Source organism: Phoenix dactylifera, chromosome 9 (assembly GCF_051530095.1).
Source record: "Phoenix dactylifera cultivar Ajwa chromosome 9, Ajwa_hap1_PhDact_Kaust_v1.1, whole genome shotgun sequence".
Classification (NCBI taxonomy): Eukaryota; Viridiplantae; Streptophyta; class Magnoliopsida; order Arecales; family Arecaceae; genus Phoenix; species Phoenix dactylifera.
In genome coordinates, this window is record NC_143198.1 from 17,327,449 (window position 1) to 17,355,063 (window position 27,615).

General features: G+C 38.0%; 1 protein-coding gene across 7 annotated transcripts; it reads right to left on the reverse strand.

Annotated features, from left to right (window-relative positions):
- Positions 1-27,615, reverse strand: LOC103708110 (uncharacterized). 7 transcript variants are annotated; one of them, XM_039116360.3, is made up of 5 exons: positions 27,372-27,612; positions 26,997-27,256; positions 24,376-24,504; positions 718-841; positions 1-611 (listed from the first exon to the last, which is right to left on the reverse strand). In XM_039116360.3, exons 2-5 carry the CDS (start codon positions 27,252-27,254, stop codon positions 607-609), a joined length of 516 nt encoding a protein of 171 aa, XP_038972288.1. In that variant the 5' UTR covers positions 27,255-27,256; positions 27,372-27,612; the 3' UTR covers positions 1-606. The 7 variants fall into 6 exon arrangements, with proteins under 7 accessions (XP_038972288.1, XP_038972285.1, XP_038972286.1 ...); XM_039116357.3 differs by having other exon boundaries at positions 1-578; positions 657-841; positions 27,372-27,610; XM_039116358.3 differs by having other exon boundaries at positions 1-578; positions 657-841; positions 26,997-27,188; positions 27,372-27,609.

Below are 27,615 nucleotides of genomic sequence, written 5' to 3' on the forward strand. Positions count from 1 at the left end.
TAGAGATCTAATTGTCCCTTTCTTCATGATGTGATTTTGTATAAACACAGTGTCAGTGTTACAAGCCATTATTCAGCAGTAGAACAGCCGATCCAATAAACACTCACCCAAGTATCAAGCAGATATTGCGTCAACTCAATCAGGTTGACACCCCTTTTGTTTGAGAAAAAAAAGCTGAGATTTCAGGCTCAATTGGTCACGACAGCTCAGCACCAACTCTAATATCATAATCCATTTTGTTTTGAGGGATATTGTAAAACTCTGCCAAGTATTCCAAAGCTTCGAGATTCCCATTGCAAACTTTCCACAATGACGCAACCTCTCCTCTAGCTACAGTTCCCCATTTCTCGCAATCACCCATGAAATCTAATAGCTTCGAATAAAAAGAATCATAATTTATAAGCAGGAAAGGGATAGGAAGTTTAGACCCAATTCTCTCCAGTTGAATCAATGCTAGAATCTCGAAAACCTCATCTAAGGTTCCAATCCCACCAGGGAAAGCAACCACAGCTGTCCTGTCAGATGGATTGTTCCTCACTGCAGCATCCACCAACCCATGTTTCCTTGCTGAGAAGAACCTGCTTTGATGACTTCACAAATGAGATTTCAATCTACATCCAAAGGCATTCTGCATTAAGGGTTATTTTACTAATTACCTGCACGTAAGGTATGTTTCCAAAGGGAGATAGGGATGGAAGTTTGAGGTTGTCCATTCACCTGATTCCCTTGCTATCTTGAATCCACCAACTGGCTTCTTTGCTTCAAGAGCACCTTTAATGGCAGCATCCATGAGACCAGGACCAACACCTGTCCATGTGGTGCAGTCTAAAAGATTTGCAATCTGTAGCGATAATGGATGACACATTAATACATCCAGTGGTTTTTAATAGCAAGCATATGATGTTTATAAGCATGGTAACTCTTCCCAGAACATACATAAGCACGTTATCCACATAGATAGTGCACTTACTGATATCAACATTTAGTGGGATGGGAAATATTCAATCTCAAAGATCACTAGACAAACATAACTAGGTGACTTTCCGTCGAGCAAGAGCCACCTACTGCATATGACACGTTTCTTGTACAGACATATTGCAATAACCCAACCTATACTCAGAAAAATACATATATGGAAATGAATGTTAAAGTCTGGAACTAAGCCATCTTGTTGAAACAATAAATGTTGTTTAGTGTCGTCTTAGATAAATTTTCTTGCCGGGTTTTGGGTATTGTCAATATTTGGCTATAATAGAAATTATGAGGTCCTGAGATTTGAGAAATACCTGAACATTTAAAAATTGAAATGTTGATACAACACCAAAAATTGAAATGTTGATACAACACCAAAAATTGGGAATTTATACTAGAGTTGGCAAATCAACTTTTTAATCTTGAGGAATTTGAGGTTTTAAGTATCTTTATGGAATGCAAAAGGGGGATACTAATTACATATATTTGCTTAAAATAGAGATGAACCCTAGCAGCTAACCTCCTCAACCGACCTAGGAAACTAACCAGTCAAACCGACCTATTGGGCCCCAAATTGTACTTGCAAGCCTGTAAATAGAGCATAATGTGGACTGTTGTATAGGAAGACAAGGATGATAGGCTTTGAGAGAGTGAAGAAGGGTAGCTAGCCTAGAAAGAAGATGATGATGATGATGATGTTCTTAAAACCAAGGGTCCTTTCAAAAATTTACAGTTTCCTTTACAAGCAATTCTTCCATGTGTCTTAAGATAGAAGTTCCTTTAGTATTCCACTAAATATCAAACTCGTGTCGTTTTAAAGTTCTAAATCTTACAATCACTTCCAAAGTTTATGTTTTTGAATTCAACTCTGTATTTGTATCAAATTGAAGTTGTTTTGAAACCTATGAATGCTGAGAAAGATTCCATGTTTTTTATATGAAAATCTGAACTTAGTTTTGAAATTATTTTTCAACTCTGTATTTGTATCAAATGGAAGTTGTTTTGAAACCTACAAATGCTGAAAAACTTTCCAGGTTTTTTATATGAAAATCTGAACCTAGTTTTGAAACTATTTTTCGACCCTACTTGAACATCATGAAACCATGTGGGTTTTGAAATTTTTTAAGTTTTATGACTTGAAATCACATCTCTATTAGATTTTCTAAACATTTAAAGCATTGTTTTGAAGTTCTAATCTCATTGGGATAACAATTTCTAGGTCCAAATCTGTAAAATAAAAATTTTGATCAAATAAACTTTTGGCATGCAATTTGTGAATATCTGTTAAATCTAAAAATAATAACATGATTCCAAATTATAAGTGGATCTCATATGTGGCCACACTTGCATTATCGATGAGGTACCTTTGGCTGGGTGGTACATGTGGCCACATTTGGAATTATAAATGACCATATATCCAGTCCCCTAGCGAGGTGGTATATGAGTGGACTTATCAGAATAACTGATGTGGAGCTTTTGGCTAGGTGGCATATGTGACCTAAAATGGATTACCAATAACGACATTTATAGGCCCTTAGCCAAGTTGTCAGAATAGACTTTTGAGGATATGAATGACCTCACCTGTGTTAACAATGATAATTGCAATTTGCGAGAGGCTCTACGAGAAAACGTGATATTAAGTGAAAAATTAAAGTTAAGAAATGCTAGGAAGCCGTGCTTGGCTATCATTCCTTCTCTTTTAATAGGTCAATCCAACATGGTCTAAATTGCTTAGAGAAGGCAACAGCATCTTTTGACTTGCAACATAAGTAAGCACATGATACCAAAACTGCCCTCTTGTTACATGAGTTATCTTTCAAGAACATGCTTGATGCAAGATTACTTAGATGGCCTGCTTATGCATAGATGGGCGACTTGAGGTCTATCCTTTAGCTTTTCCATATCATATAAATATAGCTTACCCTAACTAAAGGACCAAGAAACTAATAAATCACGAAACATGAAACTTGAGGCCTAGGTAACTTGTATATCAAGTAATTTGACCGAAAAATAACTTAAGAATTGGATTACTTAAGGACTAAGTAAATATGATTGTTTAGATGTTTCAATATGTTACATTGACGCTCCAAGTTACTAGATGACAACTTCAATAAGCATACACTTATCCTGCATGGATCTCATCCTCAAGATCTTAGTGCCACTTCAATGCTAGATCGAGCTATAAGTCTCCAAGATTTGATGATAGAGACCAACACAAAACTTTCTAGTGAGCTCGCTTGTTTTGGTGCTCTTGGATCATCGTTCATGAAGCTTTTAATCATCTGATTAGCGGCAAGCATCGTTGAATCTAAGAAATCAACATAGTAAGGATTTTTCAAAGTATCGCCATAGAATCACAACCCTTGAAAGTTCACAATCCATGTCATGCTTGTTTAGAAGTTTCTCTAAATTGGATCTTTAAAGCCTTCAATCTTCTTGATCAGATCCTTAGGATGTGGTGCACCTTTATCTACAAGAACCTTGTATGAAGGATTGCTACTTGTAGGATCTCCAAAACATCTCTAATTGCAGATCTTGTCTAACGTATTTTCGACTGCTAGACCTTTAATATGTGGTTCATCATATAGCTTGACTTCTAATTGCAGATCTTCAAAACTTCCTTGCACAATGATGAAAAACCTCAATCTTGAAATTCAACTAGTTTGACACAATGATTACTAGTCAAAGGTAGAATAAAAAGGAGATCAAGGAAAATAAAAGATTAATAGATTAGGATCCTTTTGCTTTGATACCAAATTGATAAAGGATCACTTGGGGGTTGGCCTGCTTACACATAGATGGGCCTAATGGAGAGGAAATCAAGAAAAGAGAGAAAGAAAGCAGACAAGAAGAAATTAGAGAGGGAGAAGAATAGATAGAGAGGGATAAGAGGTAAGAAACAGTTTTCTTCACAACATACTCGCATACAATACATGATTTAGGACTATCCACCAGCCTTTCTATATCATGCAAATATAGCCTCCTACCCTAACTTAAAGACCAAGTAAATAATAATATTAAGAAACCTGTAATTTGAGCCTACGTAACTAGTACATTAAGTAATTTGACAGCCAAGTAATTTAAAGATTAAGTTACTTAAGATAAGAGCTAAGTAACCTAAGGACTAGGACTTTGACAAAATATTAAACAGACACAAACCCAATAGATGAACAAATTTGCAGCATATGGTAGTTCTAATGTTTCAAATATTAACCTTTGATGCATCAAATAACTGGACAAGGGCTTGAATAATCATGGTATAGATTGTACCACATGATCCAAGCCCTTGACTTCATTAATGCTACTTCCACTTTTCTAGACCGAACCATCCCACCAAATCATGACTTAAGAATAAGAGAGAGCACTATTGGCTTATGACAAAGAAAATGAAGATGAAGATGCTTCATAACACAAGGAAAGTGTAAACAACTAAGGAAATAAGACAAAACCAAAAAACAATGGTGATAGGCCATTTTAGAACCACCAAATCATGCAAGAATATTGCAAAAAGATGCCATTACTTGCGCTAGACTAGTTACTGAGGTACATAGAGAGATAGAACTAAGAGTTGTTTTTTCATGAAAACAGAATTTGGCGTTGTTATCAGAAAAACCATTAGAAAAAACAATTACAGTTTCATAATTTGAGAGTTATAATCCCATCCTCTCTTATCAATCAATCACCTTGGTTCCTCAAGAAGAACTACAAAAGAGAAGAGAAGAGTAAAAAGATTAAAACCATGGCTTTCATAACTAATTACTCATTGACATATATATAATATATATGTATATGTGTATGCATGTATATATATATATATATTAGGAGCAAAAAACAGAGAGCAACATTTATAACTATAACAATAATGAGGATGTTAAAGTACAGGGGAGTCACAAGCACCAAGTTTTGGCGACCTAGGAATAGATGTTGCAGTTAAGGCAGTTAACTACTAGCTCTCAACCACAACTTGGATTCTTCTAGCACCATCCATCATACAGTCATGGTAGGCACCACCAAATTGTCCAATAGGCTCTTTAAATTATCCCGAGCCCCAACTCAGCCCTTTTCGAGCCCCGTTCACTCTTTAAAGCATCCAAGCCCCCTCAACCCCCCTATCGAAGCCCTAAACATCATCCGAGCCCGGTTCATCTTCATCTAGCATGGTGGGCTCCACGAGGTCCTCTCTCGCCCTCTATCTCTCTTCCTCTCTCTCCCTCCTCCCCACCTCCCCCTCCTTCCTCCTCTCCCCCTTCTCCCTCTCCCTCCCTCTCTCTCTACCTTCCTCCCCTTCTCAGCCCTCTCTCTCCATGTTTCCATCATCCATGGCATGTTCTGCCACCAGATCCGCACTCCTCAAGCTTTCTCCATCTTCCATGGCCTCCTTTATTGTTGCATCAACGCTCCCTAGGCCTCCACCACTAAATCCATGCTCCCCGAAACTTCTTGATCGGTTCTTTCAATTTCAAAAATAAACCACGCAATAGCACGTATCCTGTAGGATAGTGATTACGGGTGTCGGTCTACAGGGATTGTAGAATAAGTTATTTTTTTTTAAAAGTAAATCAAGAAGAAGAATTTGCTAACTTAATTTAACTAAATTAAACTATGAGTGCGAATTAGAATTTATCAAAGTAGATGGATCTAGGGTTTGGAATCCACCGCGTAGCATGGCATTAGGGATTGTGTTCTTAATTTTTATCTTTTGGAGAGGCATGCAAATTGGCTACAAGCCTTTTAAAATAAAAACATAAAGAGTTTTAGGAAAATCCATCTTCGGTATAGCATGAAGTGTCTACCTAAGTATGCTAATCTAGGGTGCAGCACACCTCATCTTCCTAGGCATGGATTATCTTAGACTACTTTAGCAAACACGAATAGTAAATGGCATGCTCAAGGTTTAAACATCATAAAAGAAATATTTCATTGAAGATAAGAATTTAAATAAGCTCCAAAATAATAAAAAAAATAAGAACCACAATGCCCTGATACATTGCTAGGGCTTCATCCAGCCCTAGATTGGATGTTTAGCCAAGCATGGCTTCCGGACAACCTCCCATCTTCAAATGAAATTGATCAACTCCCATTATTCCCAAAATATCAAAACTATTCTCTTTCCTCCCCTTTTTCTCTTTTTTTATTTCTTTTTCTCTCTTTTCTCTCGGCTGGTGGCTTCTTTTCTTCACCGAAACAGGGGTCTCCCCGGTTTTTTTTTCTCAACCGAGCTCCCCCCTTTTTCTTCTCTTCCGTCTTCCTCTTATAGATCGCTGAAAACCCAGCGGTCGATTCCCAGAGAGGAGGGCGTGGTCTGCGGTCTTTGATCTCGCGGAGGCTGGATTATGGACGCTGTTGCATGCGGGTGATGGCTGGAAATAGGCGTGATCCGTGAAGCTCGGACGCGGAAGAGTTTGGCTCACAGGCTGCTGCGGCTTCCTTGACGGATGGCTGGAGGATCCAACGGATGCATTCCGGGCGAATTACGGAGAGATTGGATCACGGAAGAGGAGGATACGCTGGGAGATTGATGATCGCTAGCTGCACGCGGCTGATGGCGGACACCCGAGGATGCTGGGACAAGCCGATCACGCTTGGAGCTAGGAATCCGGAGGAGTCGCTACGCCATCTCTGGGATTCGGAAGCTGGTGGCTGGATCGACGATGATTGCGGAGGAGATTCGGTGTGGATGCGGGAGAGCTGAAGAAGAAGGTGGTTGGATCGGTGGCTTCGGATGCTCCGTGGATGGCTGATCACGGACGGCTAGGAAGAGAGACTGGCCGCGGGATCGACGGGAGGACGTCGTGGAAGGTGGACGGCCGCGGGATCGACGGGAAGACGCAGTGGAAGGTGGACGGCCGAGATGCTCTGCGGGAGGAAGGAGATGAACAGTGAATGAGTTTTTTTTTTTCCTAACACTGTTCATATGAACAGTGTTTTCACGGAACACTGTTCATATGAACAGCGATTCCAGCAATTTTTCTCCAAATTACTGTGGATATTTTATTTTTTTTAATTTTAAAATTATGAATTTTACACGAAGGTAGGTACGAAATTGGTTGGAAATTGGCTTTGGATTTGAGATGGGTCATGATCGTTGATTTGCTTGAACTTGTTCTCGAGCCCAATGTTATTTAAATTTAATTCTTGCTAAACTGCTTCAGACTGGACTCAACAGGGCTAAAAGCAGGATCGTGACTTAATAAGAGGGTTAATCAAATATTTTCCTATACAATTATAACTTTTAATCTAATCAAGACCAAAGCCCATTTAATTATAACCTTAGCCGGGTCAACACAATCTCCTTATATGTTTTTCTATAGTTTTCATTAAAGATTGCAATCAAGAGAGAGACAAGTTCAGAATCTGGTTTAAGAAAAGAATTATTTACCTCTTACCATAATTTAAATTTAATTCAATGTTTATTCAATTTCATGGTAAAATATGTATTTATCAGTTTAAAAACATTGATAAGTGCTATAGAAAGATAACTAAATTATAAATTATTAAGCACTTATCACTTCTCCATCATCCACAGCCTTCTTCGCTGCCAAATCCGTGGTCCCTAGTTCTTCTTTATCGTCCACAGCCTCCTTTGCCACCAAATCCGCACTACCCAAGCCACAATCTCAAATGTCGAGTATCATCCAAAGTCAGCACGAGCCTCTCTCTTCTCCCTCCCCTCGCCCTCTCCTCTTCTCCCTCTCCTCCCTATTTCGGTACGTCTTGGAACAGCATGGTAAGGATCCATACCGTATTAAACTAATTGCCGGCTAATATGACCCCCAATACCAATTCAACGAACCTTGCCCTCAATAGTTAATTTCAGGTTGAAGCATCTCAAGATGAAGCTCCAAAACGATTTCCTCTATTTTTAAAGAAGGGAAACTAGGACAAGCTTGGAGGAGAGCAAAAGGAGAAGACAAGAGTAATCTTATTTATTTTGTTGTTTATAGAAAATAGAGGAAGCGTTTTCTCCCTTTATTCCACCCAATTAGCTAATTAGAGGTGAGGCATAATAGCATGGGAAGACATGTCATGGCTTCCTAGCATTTCTCATCAAAGTTTAATCCTCATTAGAGCATTCTGATTTTTGGTATGTTCATAATTGTTTCAATGAATCTTCGCCCAAACCTTTGAAAATCATTCAACTTATTGTTTAATGTGAATTATTCGAACTCTTCTTTGAAGCCATATGCTTTGATCCTCTTGTAATATATAGTTTCTTATTCAAAATTCTAATTTTATTCAATGAACACATTTGGACCCTTCAACAATAATTTGATTTGTATGATAACTTGAAGATATTTGTTTTTTAGTAGAAACTTAAATTCTTGCCTATGGTAGAGGTTTATTTGATAAGCTGTATAGATCACTCCACTTATTTTACAAATATTTTCAAAGGTAGTGGTGAGACTTATGTGGACCCCTTTCAAGGAAAGAAAATTGAATATTTTTGATGCAGCATAAGGCGCATCCAACAGGTACTATGACCAACTAGACCATGCCAAGCATCACAGGAGCTAGCAGATTACAATTCATACCTATGCAAGAGATTTACAATTATGATTACAAAACCATGCATATGACAATTCACATGAGATAGAATACATGACACTTAACCATTATACTATCATTGCCTTCAAGTAATTGGCAAACCTTATCACACATACCTTAAGTTGGCTCTATGAATTTAAGTACTGTCTATTACATCTGTTGCCCAAGGTGACAAGCCAAGAGGGGGGGTGAATTGGTTTCTCTTAATTTTTACTATCTTACTTATGTCAATTGATGAGTTAGTGAAATAGAACAAAGCACAATACAAACACACAGGAAGTATAGTGGTTCGGTGCTCTCCTAAGCACCTACGTCCACTCCCCAAGCGACCCCTCGGAAATTCACTATAATTCCGCGGATTACAGTTGGATTGTTTTCCGGGCTCACAATCCAAAAATCTTTACACTTTGGTTTTCCGGGATCACCAAGAACCTATGTTGGTTTTACGGGCTCACCAACGAACCTTCACAATTGGTTTTACGGGTTCACCAATAAACCTACACCGTTGGTTTTACGGGCTCACCAACAAACCTTTACAAGTTGATTAATAAAAGAAAGAAGAAACTTGAAGCTCCTAGTTGAGCAAATATAACATTTATAAGCTACAAGGAAGAGTTTAGAGAATAGTTATCGCTTGATGAGACTTCTCTCTTCTTTGTCAAGAATGCTTCACTCTTCAAGGGTGGATGGAGCTTTTGATTTCTCTTGGAGTCTGCTCAACCACTTCCTTTTTGACTCTTGAATGAAGCACTTGGATGAAGAAGATTAGGGCACTTGTCTTTCTTGTGTAAGCTTTGATATTTTGCAAAAGTCTATTTCCTCTGATGAATAGTGTCACTTTAAATAGTTTTCTTCATCCATTGGACAAGCCCCAATGGTTAGAATTCAAAAACTAGCCGTTACTCACTATTGGAAGGTCAAAAAGTACTTCTGCAGAACTAGCTGTTATGCTTTTGCCCGTGCTTGGGTCGACTCAACTTTTACTGGGGTCGACCCAACTTTCACTTGGGTCGACTCAACATTTACTAGGGTCGACCCTCTCAGAACCACAGAACCTTGCATTTCAGCCTTCCTTCATTTGGGTCGACTCAACATCTTTTTGGATCGACTCAAGGTTCAGTTGGGTCGACTCAACTTTCACTTGGGTCGACCCTCTCAGGATTTCCAGAGAACCTATTTTTGAATGTCATTGCCTTTGGGTCGACTCATGTTAACTTGGGGTCGACTCAAGTTTGGGTCGACTCAAGTTTCATTTGGGTCGACCCTCTCAGGGTTTCCAGAGAACTGTTTTCTTGAGGCTTGAGGATTGGATCGACTCATTCTTTACTTGGGTCGACCCAACTACTGTTCATCCGTACCATTTTTGCAGAAGTGTGCCAGATAGTTTCTTGATATGCCGGGGTCGACTCAATCAATCTTGGGGTCGACTCAATCCACACTTTGCTGCAACTTAAGGTTAGATTCATCCATATAAACAATGAAATGCATCTTTATCTTATTATACTAATGTACTGAGAGTGACAGACTTATAAATGATGTATCGAATTAACTTGTAACATACTCTTGATTATTGTATTAATCATCAAAATACCACTATCATCCTCAATCTCCCCCTTTTTGATGATTACAAAATATAGAGTATGAGCCTATTGATACTTATCTTAAAATTAGTTTTAAAAAGGGCTCAAGTTGCTGAATTTCAGCTTTTCAAATTTGAGAGTAAAGTCTCCCCCTATTTCATCCAAATGTTTCCAATCTGACCTTTTGAATTACTCCCCCTTTTTTTATATTTCATTAAGGATGAAACTTCAAAAATTTGAGATAAAGCATGAGTTTCAGATTATGTATCGAGGTGTGAAAGGTATGTGCCAAATTCTGAAACTCTATGTGCCAAATTCTGAAACTCTATGTGCCAAATTCTGAAATTCGATTTAAATTTTAGACTTTAACATTTTCATTGTTACAAATTGCTCCCCCTTAAATGTATATCCTTTCCTATTATAAATTTCAACTTGTTTGTCAACTTATTTCTCTTTCCTTGCTTCTCCCCCTTTTTGTTATCATCAAATAAGTGCATGGGAATAGACACAATAATTAACAAACATTTCAGTTTCATTGATCAAAATGGAACATTGTAGTACAATAATGCCAAAACAAAACAAATACAATGTTCCTCAATCAAAGTACAAAGTACATGATCAACACAAAATACATATGAGAACTAGATACATATCCTAGGCTCTAATCAGAATGCTAGTATCAGCCTAGGGGGTATCTAATGGCTGTGATCTAGTCCTCATCCTTCTAGCATAAGTGGCGAGGGGAGGTCGAGCCTGATGGGACTGAGTCTGGCGTGGAGCTCGGTGAGCTGGATGACTCTGTGCCGAAATCTCTGACTCAGCTGCCTGGGGCACAGATGGTCCATGAACCTCTCTCTCTCCGTAGAGCTCCTATCTGCTCTCTAAGATCGATGATCTCAGCAATCATAATATCCAGTCTGCTCGTCAGTCCATCAGTGATAGTGCTCGCCCGAGCTAACATAAGCTCAGTCATCCTACTCCAAAACTTATCTGTGTATCCCGCCGGAACAGATGACGAAGGTCCAGCCTCGGAAGGTGCTGTAGGATGATCCGTAGGCTCCTCATCCTCAGGGATGGGGTCTCCAATCTCTGGTGCATCACCCTCTGGTGCATCACCCAGAATCCCAGCTCCAGCGCGTACCCACTGCCCGTTCACCTTCTCATAACCCATGCGAATAAGGGATCGTGCAGTGTATGTGTCAGTGAATAGTAGATGCCTGGAGATCTCTCCCTCTACAGATATATCATGCTGTCGGAAGATCAGGGTGAGTATCATACCATAAGGCAGGGAGATTCTGGAGTTGCATATAACCTTTCTCATCTGCCTGAGTATCATAGCCGGGAGATTCAGGAGAATGCCCTGAATAATGTGCTCCATGACAACCAGATCTCGCTCAGAAATGAGATCAAATCTCCCGCTCTTCGGAAATAAAATCCGACCTATAAAGTTGTGCAACAACCTCATTTCAGCTGAAAGAGAGCTTGCTATTACATTTTCAGAATAATCGATGTCTTCATTCTCAAGAATCAACTGCAAGGCTCTTAACTTGTTTTCGGGCTTTTCTGGAGTTGCTCCTTCGCAGGGGAGATGAAGCAACTCACTTAAACTCTCTTCGGAAACCCTAACCCTTACTCCTCGAACTTCAGATATAAGCCCTCCCATTCCAGTTTTGAGGAAGGCATAGCACTCACGGACCAATCCTGGGTAGATCACCACATCTAGGGAGCAAAGATACTCCCATCCTTGCCTTCGGATCCATTCCCCCAAACGGAACCCTTCTTGATCCAAAAACTCGGAGTGGATCCTTCTCCCCGTGGTAACCGGTCTTCCCGCAAATTTCGCAAGTTGGACTGAAGGGGAGGGAGGAGGAGGCTCTACACGTGTCTCACCTTGTGGAGACACTGTAGAAGGCTCTGTAGCAGCCCTATCCGCACGGGTGATCCGTGAAACCCTCCCGGATCGCTTGGCTACGGCTCCCTTGGGTCCCATTTCTTCAAGATCTTGATGTAATCTACTGTTTGGAGATGATTGGAGGAGATTTGAGAGTGGGAAATAGGGTTTTCGGAAGAGGATAAAGTGAAAACAGTGCCCTAGACTGCTCACGGGTCCCCCTTTTAACAGTGGGGTCCTGTCGTTAGGTCGACCCTCGATTTTTCTTGGGTCGACTCAACATTGGGTCGACCCTATTCTGGGTTGGGTCGACCCAAGTTCAGAAATCTTTCTTTCTCTTCCTTTTCCCTTTTAAAATTTTTTCTTTCTTCCAATCCTTACAAATTCTTACTGGGACAATGATACATGAGTAAAGAATCTATAGATGACTAGTTTGACTAATGTTTCATGGATTTTTAGAAATGGGAGGAGTGTATCATGAGACTACTTGCTCCCTTTTATATCTCCTCAATAAAAAGGATCACATATGCCTAATTCCCTCCTAAGCGTGCAAAATCTATCTTCACTCAAAGGTTTTGCGAATATGTCAGCTAATTGTTTCTCAGTACATACATGCTCAATACATATGTTTCCATTTTGCATATGATCTCTAATAAAATAATATCTTATTTCAATGTATTTGGCTTTAGAGTGCTGAACCGAATTTTTAGTAAGGTTGATGGCACTAGTATTATCATACTTTATAGGAATGTTATCTAGTTTAACTCCATAGTCCTCTAGTTGTTGCTTAAGCCATAGTACTTGAGCACAACAACTGTCGGCAGCTATATATTCAGCTTCAGCCGTCGACAGTGCTACTGAATTCTGCTTTTTGCTAAACCATGATACTAAGTTATTTCCTAAAAATTGACATGTTCCACTAGTGCTCTTCCTATTTAATTTGCATCCAGCAAAATCAGCATCTGAGTAGGCAAGCAAATCTAGATAGGAGTCTCTCGAGTACCATAATCCTATGTTTGTAGTTCCTCTTAAATATCTAAGGATTCTTTTAACAGCACTTAAATGTGACTCCTTAGGATCTGATTGGTATCTAGCACATATTCCTACACTAAACACGATGTCTGGTCTACTAGCAGTAAGGTAGAGCAAGGATCCAATTAATCTTCTATAAAGCGTAATATCAATACTCTTTCCTTTCTCATCTTTGTCTAGCTTACTAGTAGGATTCATTGGAGTGCCTACTCCCTTGTGATTTTCATTCCCAAACTTCTTTAATATTTCCTTTGCATACTTAGTTTGATAAATGAAGATACCTTCTTTAGTTTGTTTGATTTGTAATCCGAGAAAGAAACTTAGTTCTCCCATCAAACTCATCTCGAATTCTCCGTGCATTAAATTAGCAAACTCTTTGCAAAGATTATCATTTGTGGCACCAAAGATTATGTCATCTACATATATTTGTACCACTAGTAGGTTTTCGTCTTTTCTTTTGAGAAAAAGTGGTTTATCTACATTTCCTCTACTAAAGTCATTATTTAGTAGAAATTTGCTTAATCGATCATACCAAGCCCTAGGTGCTTGCTTCAATCCATATAATGCCTTATGTAGTCTAAACACATGATTTGGCAATTCATGATTCTCAAAACCAGGAGGTTGCTCTACATATACTTCTTCCTCTATAAAACCGTTTAAGAATGCACTTTTTACATCCATTTGATACAATTTGAAATCCATGAAACATGCAAAAGCTAGAAGTAATCTAATAGCCTCTAATCTAGCTACGGGAGCAAATGTTTCATCAAAATCTATTCCTTCTTCTTGATTGTATCCCTTAGCTACAAGTCTAGCTTTATTTCTTATAACTACCCCATTTTCATCTAATTTATTTCTAAAGATCCATTTTGTTCCAATTACAGAGTTATGCTTTGGTCTCTCAGTTAATGTCCATACATTACTTCTTTTGAATTGATTTAATTCTTCTTGCATAGCATTTATCCAATTGGTATCTTTTTCAGCTTCTTCATAAGTCTTAGGTTCTAACTATGAAACAAAAGCAAGATAATCATTTAAATTTCTAAGAGAGGATCGAGTTCTTACCCCTTGAGATGGATCACCAATGATTAAGTCTTTAAGATGTCCATATGCATACCTCCATTTCTTTGGCAAGTCTTGAGATTGTGGTGGCACGCGATCATTTTCCTTATCTTGATTTGGCACGTCATCAAGATTCAATTTTCAAAGTTAATAATTCCTGCATCATCATCAAGGATATCTTCTTTCCTAGCAGACTCACTATCAGACTCATCAAATATGATATTAACTGACTCTTCGACTACAAGAGTTCTTTTATTAAACACTCTGTATGCCCTGCTAGATGTGGAGTATCCTAAGAAGATACCTTCATCTGACTTGGCATCAAATTTACTTAGATCCTCCTTGCCATTGTTTAAAATGAAACATCTACATCCAAATACTCTAAGATATTTAGCGGTTGGTTTCTTATTCTTACAAAGTTCATAAGGAGTTTTCTTGGTTATAGGTCGTATTAAAACCCAATTTAGAATATGGCAAGCAGTGCTTATAGCTTCAGCCCAAAAGTACTTTGAAAGATTTGACTCGCACAACATCGTACGTGCCATTTCTGCCAAGGTCCTATTTTTCCTTTCAACAACCCCATTTTGTTGAGGCGTTCTAGGTGCTGAAAATTGATGTGAGATACCATTTTCATTACAAAATTCTTCAAAGTGTTGATTTTCAAATTCAGTTCCATGATCACTTCGAATTGCTATTAAGGTGAGCTTCTTTTCATTTATGATATTATTATAATATTTCAAGAATGCTGAAAATGCTTTATTCTTATGTGACAAAAATGAAACCCATGTATATCTTGAAAAATCATCTACCATAACTAGTCCATACTTCTTCCCTCCTAGACTCGCAGTTCTAGTGGGTCCAAATAGATCCATATGTATGAGTTCAAAAGGCCTAGTTGTTGATACTATATTCTTTGATTTGAAGGATGATTTTGTTTGTTTTCCTAATGAGCATGGTCCACAAATTTTGTCCTTTTCAAAGATCAATTTTGGCACATCTTTTATTAATTCCTTCTTGACTAGTTTTGATATCAATTCCATACTAGCATGTCCTAGTCTACGATGCCAAAGCCAACTTGTTTCATTTTTCTTTTCTTCATTGGTAATTAAACATAATCCATTTTTCTTGCCTAATTCATGAAGATCTACCATGTAGATATTTCTTTGCCTTTGTCCTATAAGTACAATGCTATTATCTTTAGGATTTGTGATTATGCATACTGATGCTTCAAATGTGACTTTAAATCCTTTATCACAAAATTGACTTATGCTAAGTAGGTTATGTTTCAAACCATTAACTAATAAGACATTTTCTATGAAGGTAGATCGAGTAAAGAAAATTTTACCCTTTCCAATGATATACCCTTTTCCATTGTCTCCATAGGTTACTACTCCACCCTTCTTAGACTCCAAAGTGACAAATTGGTCTACGTCACCGGTCATGTGTCTTGAACAGCCGCTATCTAGATACCATCGTTTATCCACCTTATTAGCTGCAAGACACCCCTGCAATCAAGATCAAGAATGAGCTTTAGGTACCCAAACTATGTTGGATCCTTTAGGGTTAGTACTTGATGTTCCTTTTGGAACCCAAACTTTCTTGAATTTAAGCTTATAATTATTACTCAATTTGTTGTGGCTAGACTTTCTATAGTTACATTCATATGCCTTATGTCCTAATTTATTGCAACAATGACAAGTAATATATTCATTTTTAGCTTTTACAAATATGTTCTTTAAGTATTTTTGTTTCCTATTTGTTTTATATCCTAATCCAGCCTTATCATATACAGCTTTTTGACTATCAAGAATCATATTTAATTTGGTTGAGCTAAGTGTAAACTTGTCTACTAAGGATTTATATTTTTCAGCATCTTCTTTTAACTTGACATTTTCAGCAATTAGATTCTTGGTTTCATCTATAAGTCTCCTACTTAATGTTTCATAGTTATGAAATAGTTTCAGCTTATCTTTGATAAAAGATTGATTTTCTTCTTTTAGAACTTTATTTTTATTGATGAGTTTTTTGTGTTCTTCCATGAGTTCTAAAAATACATCATGTAATTCATCAATAGTAAAATCACATTCAAGTTCAGAATCTACCTCATCGTCATTGGCTATATGGCATATTTGGGCCGTCTCTTGATGATCTTCCTCTTCCGAACTTGACTCCTCACTTTCACTCCATTCAGCCATGAAGTTCTTTTTAAGTTTTCTTGCCATCCACTTTAATTCCGGGCAATCTATCTTATAATGCCCGGGCTTATTACACTCATAACAAATAGGTGTTTTCTTTTCCTTTTCTTTGTCCTTACCCTTTTCTTTGCTTGAGCTACCTTTGAAGAAGGGTTTCTTTTTATGAAATCTCTTCTTACCTCTCATAAATTTTCTGAATTTTCTTCCAAGCATAGCCATTCCTTCTTCATCAAATTCATCATCATCAGATTCTTCCGACTCAGTTTCTTGTTTTGGAGTGGTAGACTTTAGGGCAATGGTCTTTCTTCTCTTGACTTCATCTTCTGAATTTTGCCTCATGGTCAACTCATGGGTCATGAGTGATCCTAGAAGTTCCTCCAATTGCAGTGTATTGAGGTTCTTTGCTTCCTGAATTGCTGTTACCTTGGCCTCCCAAACTCTTGGTAGAGATCTGAGAATTTTTCGCACCAATTCAGAGTTAGTATAAGACTTTCCTAAACTCTTTAGCCCATTTATGATTTCGGTGAAACGAGTAAACATTTCAGTTATGGACTCAGTGGATTCCATTTTAAACAATTCATACTTATGTACTAATATGTTTATTTTTGACTCCTTAACTTGATTAGTTCCTTCATGTGTGACCTCAGGTTTATCCCAAATTTCTTTTGCAGAGATGCATGTAGATATTCTATTGAATTCACTTACATCTAGTGAACAGTAAAGTACATTAATCGCTTTAGCATTTAATTGTGCTAGTCTTCTATCACTTTCATTCCAATCCATTTCTGGTTTGGGTATGATAGTGCCCTCTATACTAATTGTGGGTGTGTGAGGTCCTCTAGTTATAATATACCACAATTCATAGTCTAGAGCTTGAATGAATATCCTCATCCTAGCTTTCCAGTATGTGTAATTTGTGCCATTAAATAGAGGAGGTCTATTTGTGGATTGCCCCTCACTCATAGAACATCCCACTTGGGTTGTCATGATCTTTGACTCTTGATTGTGAGATCAACAAATACTATAGGAGCACCTTGCTCTGATACCACTTGTTGCCCAAGGTGACAAGCCAAGAGGGGGGGTGAATTGGTTTCTCTTAATTTTTACTATCTTACTTATGTCAATTGATGAGTTAGTGAAATAGAACAAAGCACAATACAAACACACAGGAAGTATAGTGGTTCGGTGCTCTCCTAAGCACCTACGTCCACTCCCCAAGCGACCCCTTGGAAATTCACTATAATCCCGCGGATTACAGTTGGATTGTTTTCCGGGCTCACAATCCAAAAATCTTTACACTTTGATTTTCCGGGATCACCAAGAACCTATGTTGGTTTTACGGGCTCACCAACGAACCTTCACAATTGGTTTTACAGGTTCACCAATAAACCTACACCGTTGGTTTTACGGGCTCACCAACAAACCTTTACAAGGTGATTAATAAAAGAAAGAAGAAACTTGAAGCTCCTAGTTGAGCAAATATAACATTTATAAGCTACAAGGAAGAGTTTAGAGAATAGTTATCGCTTGATGAGACTTCTCTCTTCTTTATCAAGAATGCTTCACTCTTCAAGGATGGATGGAGCTTTTGATTTCTCTTGGAGTCTGCTCAACCACTTCCTTTTTGACTCTTAAATGAAGCACTTGGATGAAGAAGATTAGGGCACTTGTCTTTCTTGTGTAAGCTTTGATATTTTGCAAAAGTCTATTTCCTCTGATGAATAGTGTCACTTTAAATAGTTTCCTTCATCCATTGGACAAGCCCCAATGGTTAGAATTCAAAAACTAGCCATTACTCACTGTTGGAAGGTCAAAAAGTACTTCTGCAGAACTAGCCGTTATGCTTCTGCCCGTGCTTGGATCGACTCAACTTTTACTGGGGTCGACCCAACTTTCACTTGGGTCGACTCAACATTTACTAGGGTCGACCCTCTCAGAACCACAGAACCTTGCATTTCAGCCTTCCTTCACTTGGGTCGACTCAACATCTTTTTGGGTCGACTCAAGGTTCAGTTGGGTCGACTCAACTTTCACTTGGGTCGACCCTCTCAGGGTTTCCAGAGAACCTATTTTTGAATGTCATTGCCTTTGGGTTGACTCATGTTAACTTGGGGTCGACTCAAGTTTCATTTGGGTCGACCCTCTCAGGGTTTCCAGAGAACTGTTTTCTTGAGGCTTGAGGATTAGGTCGACTCATTCTTTACTTGGGTCGACCCAACTACTGTTCATCCGTGCCATTTTTGCAGAAGTGTGCCAGATAGTTTTTTGATGTGCCGGGGTCGACTCACTCAATCTTGGGGTCGACTCAATCCACACTTTGCTGCAACTTAAGGTTAGATTCATCCACATAAACAATGAAATGCATCTTTATCTTATTATACTAATGTACTGAGAGTGACAGACTTATAAATGATGTATCGAATTAACTTGTAACATACTCTTGATTATTGTATTAATCATCAAAATACCACTATCATCCTCAACATCAAATTCTATGCCAAAGAGCCACATCAAAACATTATCTAATGCTTTAGCAAAACAAAATATTGCCAAATCTTGAATCTTGTCTCAACATAAAAAGGTGCAAAATCAAATCAAATTGCATATCATATATTATAAACTACATTTTTCACACCAGAGGTATCCAAGATTCAAGACAATTACATAAGCCCACTCCATGAATCCTATATCATGAATCTTCTTTTGAATTCTCATGCATTTAACGTTCATTAGGTCGGTTAGTGATTGAATCAGGGTCATGATAGAGAAAACAAGCATAAGGAACAAAGTAGAGAAAAGGTGGAATAAGCTACTCCATGACAATTGTATTAATAAAAATCATATTTGCCCTCAAACTAACCTTAGGCCACCTCATAAAGTGAATCATCATATAATTTAGCAAAATTAGCTAAATATTGAATCTTTCCAAAATCTCTAGAAGGTATAATCAATGTGAAATACACTTGTAACATTCTAAGACAATTCAGACTAATTGCACCAACAAAATTGTGAAAACAAATTTCCTAAATGGCAACTTTCCACCCTTGGTCTCTCGTTCACCCTCGAAACAATAAAATTTAGTGATGAGACCTAGGGTCAGTGATCTTCTTAGTAGCTCTAAATATAAAAACTGGTTATATGCACAATGTTGACTAGCAGTTTAAAAATTATGCCCATTTGAGTGAATGCCACATTGAAACACATATCTTAGCCATTAGTCGCATAGTTCTTGCCTATTTTTGGCGGTCCCCCAAGAAAGTATATTCGATCTTCCATCATGAATTGTCTATTTCAAGGTTTGCCATCTCGATACTAGACCCGGTACTGGGGCCACACTAGTATTGTGTCGGAACGGTACAGTACGGTATGGGATCTTTTTGGCGTACCGAGTGTCAGTATGCTGCCCATACCAAATACCAGTACGACAAACCATGGTTTGTTTGTATTGCCATGGCTTACCCAATAGCAAATCAAGCATCCATGACATGTATAACAGACTAAACATTGTCAAAGTACTTTCACATAATAGTAAAAAAAACCAAAATCTACTACCTACATTTACCTCATATTATTTTGCAGATGTTTTTATTTAGGCAAGTTCAGTTTTATGAAAACTTCTTGAGATATGACAGTACAAAAGGTGTTCCCAACACAATTGTTTGGCAGTCCTCCTTTTTCTCTGTACAAGTTGGGGAAATGATCAAAAAAAAAAGAACAAATTGGACTACATTAAGCTAAAATAATCTACTTTCTAATGAACTGGACCCATAAGCATATGCATATAACAAGGCCTTCACCTCTTGGCAGATTATGGTATTGGCTTGATAATCTTCATTAACTCTAAAGTTTACTAGTCTATTCGCTGGCTTGTTGGCTTCTCTGAAAACATGGCTTGTAAAGAAGAGATCCAATGAAGAAGCAAAATGGATGATATCTCAAAGCAATGGATGCTTTGAAGCTATGGAGAAACTGTTAAGATATTTCATGATCCAATTGATAATGGTGCTTGAATCCCCTTCTAACCATATTCTGGTTAATTTAAGTTGGTTAATGGCTGCTAATAATCCTTCCCAGGCTGCTCGCTCTAAATTCTGCTTCTGAATTGAAGATTCTCTAAAATTTCTTGCTCCTGCAAGTAAAATGTATCCATTGTGATAGCTTATAACAAATTCCCACCCACCCCCCCTCACCATCCTTCCATAAAGCATCAAAGTTCACCTTTACGATTCCACAGGGAGCGGGTATCCATGTAACCAATCTCTGGAATTGTGGGTTTGAGCTCACTGAGCTGCCGGCACCCTAGTGCGGATGATGCTCGACATGGCTTCATAAAATTCCTTTGCAAGATATTGGGCATGGTGGCTGATTTCATATGGATTACTTGATTTCCTCTTACAAGATGCGGTCATTTCTTGCATTCCGAAAAATCCAGCCTGCATAACATATCAATGATATATCAAAATATGCCACTTGCTTGTTCGAACAGCAATCAATCAGATCCTGCATTGAGTTAAATATGGGAATTGCTGCATTATTTTTGCGTTTTGCGTAACTCATTCCACACGGTCACTGCTACTGAAGAAGTAATAATGCAATGTTCAATATATTCTTTAATTCCTTAGCAGATATCGCATTCAGTGCTTCGATTCTAGAGAAGTCCTCTTGATTCGAAAAATTCTTTGCATGGTAGTTGGCCCCAGACTACTTTCCACCAATAGATTTCGACTCTCGGAGTTGCTGATACTTCCCAAATCCACTTGAAATCCTTAGTACAACCAGCCAATTCTGCTTCACATTCCTCTTGAATGACTATACGCATCTCTGATTTTCAGATTTGTAGAACCAGCGCATTTCCATACTATTCTATCTTCGCAATATGTTTGGGAATTGGAATGCACATCACCTGTTCAGAAGTATCCCTTGTAAACAACTGCATCAAAAGTTAATGATTCCATAAGTCATCCACATTGATCAAACCTGAAACTTTCCGGTTGTCATTGCATAGGTTGGAATTAAATGGCATGGGGCTTCGATTGATGGGAATATTGTTAATCCAGGAATCTTGCAGCACACTAATATTTTTGTCATCTTCTACTTGCCAAGAGAAAGATTGTGTTTCCCATTTTGATCCGCAACATATTGACTGCCAAATTGGTGAAGCTCCTCTTCTGAGTTGATAATTGTCCCAATCAGTGAAATTAGATTTGGTTCCCACAACTTTGCATCAAAATGAATTTATACTGAGAATTAGACTCCCTGTTGCTTTTGCCATACATGCTTCCTTTTGAAGCTTGAGTTGCTGTAATCCAAGACCTCCTCGAGTTTTAGACTTGCAAACTTTCTCCCAAGATATCAAATGAAGCTTCTGAGAACCCATTTCATGTCCCCGTAACAATGCTTTAAAGAGCTTCTCTAGTTCCTCCATGACTGCCTTTGGAAATGCAGTATTGGACATGAGATCAGCATAACTAGATGATAGACTAGACTGAAGTAGTGTAAGTCGTCCTGCTTAAGCAAGTTGCTTCCATTTCCATCCCTCTAGTCATTTGTTGATTCTATCAAAAAGTGGGTTGAAATCCTGTCTAGAGAGCTTACCACCCGATAGAGGAACTCCAAGGTAAGTCCACTTGCCGGCCTTTACTGGAATGCTTAGGATACTGAGAACATGCTGTTTATTGACTTGGTAGTAGAAGGTTCTCTCTAATAGCAATAGTCGTACCCATATCTCCCTTTAACCCTCCTTTATTCTTTGCATCATCATTTTTATCAAGGTCCACAATCTTAGTACCAGGTACCGTACCCCTATGTTACCAATTTAGTGCGATACAAGTTAGCAAGATACAATACGCAATCCATATCGGAACAGCCATTGAACTATATTTGCTCACTTTTTATCTCGGTACACCTCGGTATGAGCTGGTATGTCTCGATACGAGTTAGTACGTATCTCAATACACCTTAGTACGTATCTCAATACATCTTGGTATGCCTCGGTATGGGGCAGTACAAGATGGTATAGGGCCAGTACTGACATGAGTTTTATACCGATTGCAACCCAATATAGTTCGGTATGCCCCATACCGGGTGATTCGAGATGGTATGAGTCCATGATCTTTATCATAGATTGATCTAATGTCCTCTTCAACATCTAATCCTTTGTTGCCCTCAGCTAGGAGCTACTCCCTTGGAAGATTGTCTGCCTTTCTACATTCAATCTTCATACAACCCATCCCTCCACTAGTTTAATGCTTGTTGATCGCCCAGGTGTAGGTGGATCATCCTATCACCACAAGGTTGAGATTTATTCGAACATCAGCTATACATGCCTCTTGTAGTCCATTACCTTGAAAGTTCTAATTGTATCTTAGTGTAGGGACATGCCATTGCTTTGCTACTTATTTGTGGTGATAGCACAATAGTGCGCGCTCTTGAACAATCCACAAGGAGTGCAAGCTGCGGGCATCCTAGATCAACTAATGTAGTTTACAAATACATTTGGCCACCTGCTGCTCCTTGATCTGCATCAACTGGTTCCGAATGATGACTTGATAAAACTCCTTTGTGTAAGCATCTATAGGTTTGCTGCCTTTCTGAAAATTATGGAGGCATTGGTACAAGCACTAGATGTACTTGAAGGGCATAAATTATGCACTCAACTTTTTGTGTCCTTATCTGACATTGGGTTTGCCCTTCAGCTTGCAATTCATTAACCACTCCCACTAAGGAAAAGCTTAGCCCATTAAACTTAAGGCGATCATCTTCACCTTTTTCTCTTTCAACACATCATTTTATTCAAAGATGCACTTTGCATTGTTCAATCAATCAAGAAATTCCTTGGACTATAGTCCTCCTGCATATTCAGACAGATCCATCTTGATGGCGGTATCCCATCATCGATCTGATTGGCTTTCCTGATCAGGCTGATTAACTTAATCACCCTACTCTCATGATGTACTTGATATGGAGCCCCATCACGAGACAACTTGTTGAAGTTGGACAATTTTGTGACACAATCATCTTCATTATGATTAATTTTCACCTGTTGACCTGCAGTAAATGCATGGTCAAGCTTTTAGACCAGCAGTAAACCAGCAAGCGTTCTTGATTCTTCCATCTTGATATTTTAGATATCACAATATCGTCACAAATACTATAGACTTGCTGGTTTTCTCCACTATTTTCTGTTCATAGGCTTTTAGACACTAAAACAGTTTGTAATTTGACTGCATGGACGCTGAATGTTGTTCATTTTTTATAGAAACAGGATCCTATGATGATTTTATATATCCTTTGCAGGAGAAAAGGGGCTTAGGATGAATTTGTATATCCTTTAAGGAAAGAAGGGGATTAGGAGTTAAAATGGATGCTAAATTCATGAATTTTATTACATTCATTCAATCATTTCTCTGGTTCTGCTTGTTTGGAACATGCCATGCATGCTAAATGCAATGATTTCCTATTGAATTAACTTTGATATGGTAATTAGTTTACACATGAATCTATTGATCCTGATATATCAGTTCTATTTACTTCAAAAAAAAAAATGCTTGACTTCTTCGTTTATGAGATAAGTAGAGAGCAATGAGCTCATATGTATAATAAACCTCCACAAAAAAACATGTATATTTCAGTGCAAAGGTTAGTACTTAGTAGAATTTGGAATTTGTCATTTTTTAGTTTGAACTCAATGATCTGTCTCTTATCTAAATTTCCTAAGTTGATTTTATCAATAATTAACATTCTTCCCAAACATGCTGTGTTGCTAACACTAAACTTGTTATTGACTTTTATGCGTAATGCTCATAAGTCATAACACATTTCCTATAAGATGTGAAAAGTATACTTTCAACCACGACAACAATAAGTAATAGTGATGATGATAACGATGATGCTGATGACAACAAGGACATTAACAAAACAATGTCAACAATGGTTATGAATAACAAATGATGATAGTTTTAATGATTGTAAATGCATTGGTATGCCTATTACTTTAATACTGCCTTTGGATCATGATAATTTATAGGAATCCATGTCAAATTAGTACTTCCACCAAGTACGGCATGGGACAAAAACTATTAGAATGTGACTAACTTGCCTCTCTGGCCAATTCTGCTGCTTGCTGGTAATGTGAATGGTCTGATTTTACTCTGGAAGAACCCAGATAAACTACTCCCCTCCCAAGCTTGTGTACAAGTTCATAACACCTTTGTATCTCCTTCCTCACCTTTAACAAAGAAAAATAACCATCATATCATTTATGATAAATTTTTCTCCCTTCATTGAAGTTCATGCACAATCAGGCTTACTCAACCTTGTCTTCACTTGATATGAACATAAATATATAAGTAACTCATCTCAAGAGACATAAGAAAAACCATCTACTGAAATAAACTAGATAACAATACAAATAAATCAATAATAAACAAATCCACTGGAAATACATGCACATTTTATGCTTTTATGAACTACTTCTGCATGAGAAAGCAACTTTTGCTTGCAACTATCTACTTCTGTCCTAATATAAAGGCATTCTTATAAAGGATTTGGTGTTGGACAAGAACCAAATGCAAACTTGGTTCCGTGCAGCTGACTACAAGCCAGCACGATGAAGCTTATTGTTTTGTCATCTGCTCAGATTCAAGTAAAGGAAAAAGAAAAGAGGCAGCATTTCTAGAATTGACTGGTGTATGAGCAGATATGTAAAAAACTTTGCAAGCACAAAGCAGGGAAAAAATGGTGGTGAATTAGTACCTAAGGGAAATTCCATCTATGAATGAGATTCCATTGTGAAGATAGTAAAAATTCAGTCATATGTTTTCCAACAAACCATGAACCGATAAACATTTTGATAAAGCTTACATCCACTTACCTATCTGTCACATATTTTGGCCATTTTATACCTAAAAGCATCATTTTCTGAAAAGTCCATCCGCTTACATCTCAGAGATACTGCTGGTATCAGTTAAATAATTTCTATCAGAAAATTGAATAATTTATTTTCTGATGGTCCATCCACTTACCTTATCTGTCACATATTTTGGCCATTTCATACCTAAAAGCATCCTTTTCTTGAAAGTCCATCTGCTTACATCTCAGAGATACTGCTGGTATCAGTTAAATAATTTCTATCAAAAAATTGAATAATTATTTTCTGATGGTCAAGCACTAGAAATAACTTAATAATTGGTTACTGGCCCAATCTATTTTTTATACCGCAGCTCATTGTGAACAGCAGAAAACCATCTTAAGATATGGAGCGGATAACTTTCTTCTATGATGAAATCAGAGGTGACTTGAAATGGCTAAATGCGAGAACTAGAAAGAGAAAGACTGAACTTTATATAATCAGAAATTTAGGCCTTAAGTGAAAACATCTCAAAATATAAGTTATCATCATCATCAAGTACCTTAAATCCTAATGGACTATCCATGTTGTTTACATAGAGATCTAACAAACAATTAACCCAGAAGTACAGACTAGATCAAACTCCATATTCAAAAAGATTATCTAAGTCATCAGAATTAAGTACAATACCAGAAATAATTCAAATAATCCTGACACCATCATGTTCAGCAGGTGGAGAGAGAAGCAGGTCCTAACATTTGACCTTAGCAAGCTCAATAACTTGCCCTTGTAGGGAATTACCACTTCATTTGTCATAAATGGAGTATAGTGCAATCATATCCTTGATGGATGCAGCGCAAAACATATGGTTACTATAGAGTTGATACAGAAACTTAGTCCCAAGATAGGCAGAAAACCATTACAAAATGATCCTCTAGTAAGTTCAGCAATTAAGCACCAATTCTTTGTTAACCTTCCTCGTGGCTTAGCTCCTTTATAAGTCGAGCACAGCTCAAAAATAGAAAAATAAGCCAGCTAAATTTTCCTGAGATCCAAAACTAGTGGTGATTCTTTAAAATCAATAATCCTTAAGCTTAATTATGATCTCGGACAGTCTGGATCCACATCAACAATACACCGATTAGAATAGATATCTGGGAAATGTTGACACCATGACACCAAACAACAAGAGGAAAACTCATTAGGTTCTGAGAGTAGCCCAAAATATCAATTGTCATGACACATTAGTAGTTCAAAATTCTAGGCCCTTATTCAAACAAGAAGGGTATTCATAGATTGTCTCTTCACTAATGGATGAATTCCGCACAGTAAAAGCAACAGCAACAATAGATGTTGCAATCGGTCAGGCTTCATATGATCAGAAACAGCAGTTTAGTTTCTAATGCATAGACATTGCAGACAGACTTGAAAATAGAAAGATGTGGGCCTATTTGGTAATGCTTCAGTTTTCTCCTTTTGTTTACAAAAATCCAAGAACAAAAATGAACTAGACTGAACAACATGTATGGTGAAACCTTTTTGTCTTTTCAAATTGTTTGAGAAAAAAAAATCTTTTGTGCTTTTGAGATTTATTGCTCTGTAAAAAGAGTGAAAACAAAAGCAAGGGATAGCACAAGTTCTGTACAAAAGCTATCTTCAACAACAATCTCCAAGTGATAATTTCACTAATTTGTATAGAAACAAAAACACAAAGCCAACAATGATGCCTAACAAGCGCTCCATAATTCATAATATTCTCCATCGTTTCTCTCTCTTTCTTTCTTTTTTCCGTTTTCTTGAATTATAAGAAACAAAATCCAGAAAACCTAGCAAAGAGTTAAAGAGACACAGACAGAGAGAGACGTGATTACCTCATTTGGGCTTGTTCTTCCTGAGAACTCCTCCTGAGGTTCAAGGGCAGACGCGACAAGCCTTCTTCCTACTGGAGACTTGAGCATAAAAGGCATGCTGGAGTCGACCAAGTTTGGTCCACTGCTTCCACGTTTTCGCCACCAACGGAGTCGTCCTCCTCCCACTGATGAGGGCTCTCTCAGATGAAGAGACTTATTATCGCGTACAAATCCATAAGAAACATAGCCCATCATGCTCAAGCAGGAGGAGAATCCCATCTCTAATTACAACTTAAGGCGGTCGGTACAATAAATCAAAACAAAAAAAGAAAAGAAAGAATGCAGCGCAGCGAAAAAGGTACCGATGTTCTACCAAAAAAGAAAAAATTAAAATACCGATGCGAATGCGATCCTCCCAACTTGAATTGAATATAATAATTCCGAAGAGCACAAAGAAGATAGAAGCACCCCAAAGCTGCACCTCCCGTTTAACTTCCTCCTCCACCTTGACGCCGTTCGCCTTTCCGTCCGAGCCTGGAACGGTGCCGAATCCCGGAATTCTACCGGCGGGTGCGGGGTTGGAGGACTAGACTAGACGTGAACAGACACGCTCTGGCTCCACCGGCATTACATGAATCTT